Genomic DNA, 8,338 nt, shown 5'->3' on the forward strand with positions numbered 1-8,338 from the left:
CACACTTTTTTGTTATGTACATAATTCCATATGTGTTCATTCATAGTTTTGATGCCTTCAGTGAGAATCTACGATGTAAATAGTCATGAAAATAAAAAGGAAACACATTGAATGAGAAAGTGTGTCCAACTTTTGGCCTGTACTGTACACACACACACACACACACACACACACACACACACAGATAACACACACACACACACATGAACGCGCACATGCACAAACGCACATGCACACACACGCACACACAAACACACACAGATAACACGCATGCAGTCTGAGTTAGCACTGATCCCGCCCCTCAGGCCTTCATATTTTGGTGGTGGAGTGCGTGGCGGACAAGTTCTCTAAGCGGAAACGGACCACGTCGCCACCCGGTGGCGGTGGCGGGAGCAGGAAGCGGCTGCTGCAGACCTGGCGGCTCGCCCGGCGGAAGTTCTCCGACAGGAAGGCATAGAGGATGGGGTTGACGCAGGAGTTTCCGTACGCCAGGCAATGGGACAGGATGCGGAAGGCAAAGGAGGCGTCGGTCAGCGGGAAGCGGCCGAACTCCACCCACATGGCGATGATGTGGTGCGGCATCCAGCAGACGGTGAAGGCTGCCACGACCAGCAGCACTGTCTGAGCCGTCTGCAGAAACAACACAGGGTAAACATGAGTCTACAGAGAGTTTTATATCTATACTATAGAAATAACACAGGGGAAACATGAGTCTACAGAGAGTTTTATATCTATACTATAGAAATAACACAGGGGAAACATGAGTCTACAGAGAGTTTTATATCTATACTATAGAAATAACACAGGGGAAACATGAGTCTACAGAGAGTTTTATATCTATACTATAGAAATAACACAGGGGAAACATGAGTCTACAGAGAGTTTTATATCTATACTATAGAAATAACACAGGGGAAACATGAGTCTACAGAGAGTTTTATATCTATACTACATGAATAACAGGGGAAACATGAGTCTACAGAGAGTTTTATATCTATACTACATGAATAACACAGGGGAATCATGAGTCTACAGAGAGTTTTATATCTATACTACATGAATAACACAGGGGAAACATGAGTCTACAGAGAGTTTTATATCTATACTATAGAAATAACACAGGGGAAACATGAGTCTACAGAGAGTTTTATATCTATACTACATGAATAACAGGGGAAACATGAGTCTACAGAGAGTTTTATATCTATACTACATGAATAACACAGGGGAATCATGAGTCTACAGAGAGTTTTATATCTATACTACATGAATAACACAGGGGAAACATGAGTCTACAGAGAGTTTTATATCTATACTATAGAAATAACACAGGGGAAACATGAGTCTACAGAGAGTTTTATATCTATACTACATGAATAACACAGGGGAAACATGAGTCTACAGAGAGTTTTATATCTATACTACATGAATAACACAGGGGAAACATGAGTCTACAGAGAGTTTTACATCTATACTACAGAAACAAAACCAGGGAAAACATTCAATTCAATTACATTTTATTTATAGTATCAAATCATAACAGTTATCTCGAGACACTTTACAGATAGAGTAGATCTAGACCACACTCTATAATTTCCAAAGCCCCAACAATTACAGTAATTCCCTAAAGAGCAAGCATTAGCAGTGGTGTCTACAGAGAGTTTTACATCTATACTACAGAAATAACACAGAGGAAAAATGAGTCCACAGTTGAGGGTGACACAGGAATCAATTGTCGCTTCCATCACACCCCGAGCCCACGAAAATACTTCCGTCATATCCCGATCACGTGACTGCCCCCTCCCCCCCAAAAAAATCCTGTCCTGCAAAATACCGAGAGAAAGACTCCCGAATCCCGTCCCGCTCCCGTTTGGTTCCCTATGTTGTCTAAAGTTATCAGACTCTGTTGCCCCCCTGTAGCATGTTTGGTTAATTGCAGTCAAATCACTGAGGTTGCCTCGGAAATGTAGGCTCCACTATACATGCATTACCTGCAGGCCTAGGTAACATGTATTACCTGCTGGCCTAGGTAACATGTATTACCTGCTGGCCTAGGTAACATGTATTACCTGCAGGCCTAGGTAACATGTATTACCTGCTGGCCTAGGTAACATGTATTACCTGCTGGCCTAGGTAACAAGCATTACCTACAGGCCTAGGTAACAAGCATTACCTGCAGGTCTAGGTAACATGCATTACCTGCTGGCCTAGGTAACATGCATTACCTACAGGCCTAGGTAACATGTATTACCTGCTGGCCTAGGTAACAAGCATTACCTACAGGCCTAGGTAACATGCATTACCTACAGGCCTAGGTAACATGCATTACCTACAGGCCTAGGTAACATGCATTACCTACAGGCCTGGGTAACATGCATTACCTACAGGCCCTGGGTAACATGCATTACCTGCTGGCCCTGGGTAGCATGCATTACCTACAGGCCTGGGTAACATGCATTACCTACAGGCCTGGGTAACATGCATTACCTACAGGCCTGGGTAACATGCATTACCTGCTGGCCCAGGGTAACATGCATTACCTACAGGCCTGGGTAACATGTATTACCTGCTGGCCCAGGGTAACATGCATTACCTACAGGCCTGGGTAACATGTATTACCTGCAGGCCCAGGTAGCATGCATTACCTACAGGCCTGGGTAACATGCATTACCTACAGGCCTGGGTAACATGCATTACCTACAGGCCTGGGTAACATGCATTACCTACAGGCCTGGGTAACATGCATTACCTACAGGCCTGGGTAACATGCATTACCTACAGGCCTGGGTAACATGCATTACCTACAGGCCTGGGTAACATGTATTACCTGCAGGCCCAGGTAGCATGCATTACCTACAGGCCCAGGGTAACATGCATTACCTACAGGCCCAGGGTAACATGCATTACCTACAGGCCCAGGGTAACATGCATTACCCACAGGCCTGGGTAACATGCATTACCTACAGGCCTGGGTAACATGCATTACCTACAGGCCCAGGGTAACATGTATTACCTGCAGGCCTGGGTAGCATGCATTACCTACAGGCCTGGGTAACATGCATTACCTACAGGCCCAGGGTAACATGCATTACCTACAGGCCCAGGGTAACATGCATTACCTACAGGCCCAGGGTAACATGCATTACCTACAGGCCTGGGTAACATGCATTACCTACAGGCCTGGGTAGCATGCATTACCTACAGGCCTGGGTAACATGCATTACCTACAGGCCCAGGGTAGCATGCATTACCTACAGGCCTGGGTAACATGCATTACCTGCAGGCCTGGGTAACATGCATTACCTGCAGGCCTAGGTAACATGCATTACCTGCAGGTATAGGTAACATGTATTACCTGCAGGCCTAGGTAACATGCATTACCTGCAGGTATAGGTAACATGTATTACCTGCAGGCCTAGGTAACATGCATTACCGCAGGCCTAGGCCATTTCATTACATAATTCCTAACAGATGTGTTGTTTAAGTCTTCAAGAAGGGACTTGGTTTTTAATCCACAATGAGTTTGTGCTCAAACTTGTAATGTACGAACCAACATCATCACCAAAATCTAGTCTGTAGCTACTCTTCTTCGTCTCTCTCCCTACCAACATACACCATGGTCATATAACTAGATGGTTCCCTCCGCTGGTCATATTAGGTATTACAGTTGATTCATTGCATATCAACACAACAGAGATCTTCTCTAACAAAATGGCTCGCAATCTTTGGGCGCAGTCACCGCATTGCAGCGTCACTTTTTAATTTAATCTCCGGCTCCGTCCCGCTCCCGTTGATTTCTATGCCCTATTCCGTCCTCATCACGTTACTAACGGTGAGACTGACTCCCGTACAGCGGGACTCCCGCGGGTATACCATGACCCATGGGAGTCCCGAAACGTTACCATCTATACTACAGAAATAACACAGAGGAAACATCATCTACAGAGATACACTCAAAGAAACGACGGTCTGTGTTGTCTGCAGGAAACACAGGATTTATATTGTTTAGTGCAAGAAACACACAGAGTATGTGTTTATAGGAAAAATATATACAGTGTGTGAAGTACCGTATTTGTCATCTTTTCCAATTTTTTCTGTTAAAAAAACGACAAAAACGTTGACTGTTTTGTAAAATGTGATACTGTAGTTTACATAAACTGAGCCTGTTTCCCTCCTTCAACTGAACTTTATTTATAGAGTCAGACCCTAACAGAAGTTATGTCGGGACACTTTACACTCAGACGCAGCCCACTGCTCATCTTATTTATATCCAATCTGTTTAAAAATCACAAAGAGCTGCGACTCCAGACGCCAAACTTCCACTCAGCTGCAGAACTAATGTTTCTCGGCACTCATAAACCTCTCGAAACCTCCGACGGGTGTTTACATCTCAGAGAGAAGACACAAAGACCCATCTCTGACGGCGTCCAAAAGATATGATGCTCAAACGGGAGGAAACTCAAACCATTAAACACTCACACACATACACACAGACATACACACACACACACACACACACACACACACACACACAAACACACACACAGACACAAAGACACACAGACACACACACAAACACACACACAGACACAAAGACACACAGACACACAAACACACACGCACATACACACACACACACACACACACACACATACACACACACACACACATACACACAGACACACAAAACACACACACAGACACAAAGACACACAGACACACACAAAACACACACACAGACACAAAGACACACAGACACACAAACACACACGCACATACACACACACACACACATACACACAGACATACACACACACACATACACACAGACACACACAAACACACACACAGACACAAAGACACACAGACACACACACAAACACACACACACACACACACACACACACATACACACACACATACACACACATACACACAGACACACACACAAACACACACACAGACACAAAGACACACAGACACACATACACACAAACACACACACACACATACACACACACACACATACAGACACAAAGACACACAGACACAAACACACACACACACATACACACACACACACACACACACACACACACACACACACACACACACACACACACATGCCCCGATAACTTCTGACTCTTCATATCTTTGTGTAGTTATAATTAAACATTCAGATACTAAAACCATGTTTTATTTTTATGACTGTGCCTTCTTCATTAGTGTGTGTTTGATTTGTCGGCTTATTAAAGAACCATAAAACCATCATGATTTACCGCCAGGACGAAATAAAAGTAACATTTCCTCATCTTGTTGATGAAATATAAAGCAAACAGATCCGTAGAATATAAAGGGTTATAAAGTTATTAATAAAGTGTTTTGTTTCCACAGTGTGTGTCTGCTCTTTAGAGGGAGTCTCTACTCTTAGTCCTGAGCTGTAAACACTTACCCAGAATCCTTTGCTCCTGCTGTAAATGTCTGCTAACTCATCTAATGTTTCTGTGTGTCTGACTCCACAGACACTGACCTGAATATTAGTCTAATGTCTACAGAGACCATACCCTAACCCTCCATCTCTGTCTACAGAGACCGTACCGTAACCCTCCATCTCTGTCTACAGAGACCGTACCCTAACCCTCCATCTCTGTCTACAGAGACCGTACCCTAACCCTCCATCTCTGTCTATAGAGACCGTACCCTAACCCTCCATCTCTGTCTACAGAGACCGTACCCTAACCCTCCATCTCTGTCTACAGAGACCGTACCCTAACCCTCCATCTCTGTCTACAGAGACCGTACCCTATCCCTCCATCTCTGTCTACAGAGACCGTATTCCTAACCCTCCATCTCTGTCTACAGAGACCGTACCCCTAACCCTCCATCTCTGTCTACAGAGACCGTACCCCCTAACCCTCCATCTCTGTCTATAGAGACCGTACCCTAACCCTCCATCTCTGTCTACAGAGACCGTGCCCCCTAACCCTCCATCTCTGTCTACAGAGACCGTACCCTAACCCTCCATCTCTGTCTACAGAGACCGATCTCTGTCTACAGAGACCGTGCCCTAACCCTCCATCTCTGTCTACAGAGACCGTACCCTAACCCTCCATCTCTGTCTACAGAGACCGTACCCCTGTCTACCCTCCATCTCTGTCTACAGAGACCGTACCCCTAACCCTCCATCTCTGTCTATAGAGACCGTACCCTAACCTTCCATCTCTGTCTACAGAGACCGTACCCTAACCCTCCATCTCTGTCTACAGAGACCGTACCCTAACCCTCCATCTCTGTCTACAGAGACCGTACCCTAACCCTCCATCTCTGTCTACAGAGACCGTACCCTAACCCTCCATCTCTGTCTATAGAGACCGTACCTTAACCCTCCATCTCTGTCTACAGAGACCGTACACTAACCCTCCATCTCTGTCTACAGAGACCGTACCCTAACCCTCCATCTCTGTCTACAGAGACCATACCCTATCCCTCCATCTCTGTCTATAGACACCGTACCCTAACCCTCCATCTCTGTCTATAAAGACCGTACCCTAACCTTCCATCTCTGTCTATAGAGACCGTACCCTAACCCTCCATCTCTGTCTATAGACACCGTACCCTAACCCTCCATCTCTGTCTATAGACACCGTACCCTAACCTTCCATCTGTCTATAGACACCGTACCCTAACCTTCCATCTCTGTCTATAGAGACCGTACCCTAACCTTCCATCTCTGTCTATAGACACCGTGCCTAAACCCTCCATCTCTGTCTATAGACACCGTACCCTAACCCTCCATCTCTGTCTATAGACACCGTACCCTAACCCTCCATCTCTGTCTATAGACACCGTACCCTAACCCTCCATCTCTGTCTATAGACACCGTACCCTAACCTTCCATCTCTGTCTATAGACACCGTACCCTAACCCTCCATCTCTGTCTATAGAGACCGCATTCCCAACCCTCCATCTCTGTCTATAGACACCGTACCCTAACCCTCCATCTGTCTATAGACACCGTACCCTAACCCTCCATCTCTGTCTATAGACACCATACCCTAACCTTCCATCTCTGTCTATAGACACCGTACCCTAACCCTCCATCTCTGTCTATAGAGACCGTACCCTAACCCTCCATCTCTGTCTATAGACACCGTACCCTAACCCTCCATCTGTCTATAGACACCGTACCCTAACCCTCCATCTCTGTCTATAGACACCGTACCCTAACCCTCCATCTCTGTCTATAGACACCGTACCCTAACCCTCCATCTGTCTATTGACACCGTACCCTAACCCTCCATCTCTGTCTACAGAGACCGTACCCTAACCCTCCATCTCTGTCTATAGAAACCGAGAAAAAAAATTATCTGAAAGTGAAAAACAGATCTGAAAAAAAAAAAAAAAGATTTGAAACCGAAAAAAAAGATTTGAAGGCGTAAAAAAAATAAGTTTTGAATCTGAAAAAATAAAATGTGGAACTGAAAACAAATATAAAAGTGAAAAATGAAAATTTATAATTCATTCAAAATAATTCCAGAATTTAATCTATATTTTATTCAAAGTGAAATAAAAATTGATACACTTATTTTAAGTTTGAATACATGGTTTTATTTTTTCCAAGTTTTGACCAAAACTTAAATTTTCAATTTCAAGCTTTATTTTTTCAACTATATATACTTTTTTTCAAATGAACAAAACCTTTGGCCCTGATTTAGCTCCATAAGATACCAGGACCATCAGGGGGCGAGACAGGCCCAGCAGGAAGGCCTGATTCGTGATTCCAATGCAACGCTGCGCTTTAAGCCTGACTACAGCGCTTTCACCGTCCAGCGGCGCCAGGAATTTATAACAGTGCAGCACAAGCTGCATGCTAAAGGCATCCCAAACTTTCTTATTTATCCGGCCACTCTGAGAGTAAACCACGGAGGGAGAACGCTCACATTCACTGCACCCGAGGAAGTGGACAAGTTCTGTCGGGATTTAGATATGAAGGAGGGAGAATACAAGCTGGGGAGAAATATTTGATTGGTATGTAAGAACATGATAAACACTCATCTTGTAATCTATATTTACTACCCTTGCATGGTTTGTTTCCCACACAGTCTATTTCAGTCCGTAGTAGCTGGTTGAAACTATAATGTATGAGCTTGGGAGCCAAGTTATAAGGAGCATTTGATTAAATTGCATTTTTTAATCTATGTCTACTACGCCTACATGGCTGATTTGTTTTTCATACAGTTTATTTCAGAACTTAATAGATGGTTGGGACTTAGTTTCAAGTATTTTTTGTAACATTGTTCATGTTTAACATAAGAAAGCATTAGACCTGTTTCAGTTA

The 8,338-nt window shown here is 44.3% G+C and overlaps 1 protein-coding gene across 1 annotated transcript in view; it reads right to left on the bottom strand.

The window, feature by feature from the left end:
* Positions 1-309: 309 nt before the first annotated feature.
* galr1b (galanin receptor 1b) overlaps positions 310-8,338 on the bottom strand; it is an 18,977-nt gene continuing 10,948 nt past the window's right edge. Inside the window, exon 5 of the mRNA XM_028581462.1 lies at positions 310-630. Within this exon, the coding sequence (XP_028437263.1) occupies positions 310-630 (321 nt within the window). The remainder of the gene's footprint in view (positions 631-8,338) is intronic.

Source organism: Perca flavescens, chromosome 1 (genome assembly GCF_004354835.1).
Source record: "Perca flavescens isolate YP-PL-M2 chromosome 1, PFLA_1.0, whole genome shotgun sequence".
In the NCBI taxonomy this organism is placed as follows: domain Eukaryota; kingdom Metazoa; phylum Chordata; class Actinopteri; order Perciformes; family Percidae; genus Perca; species Perca flavescens.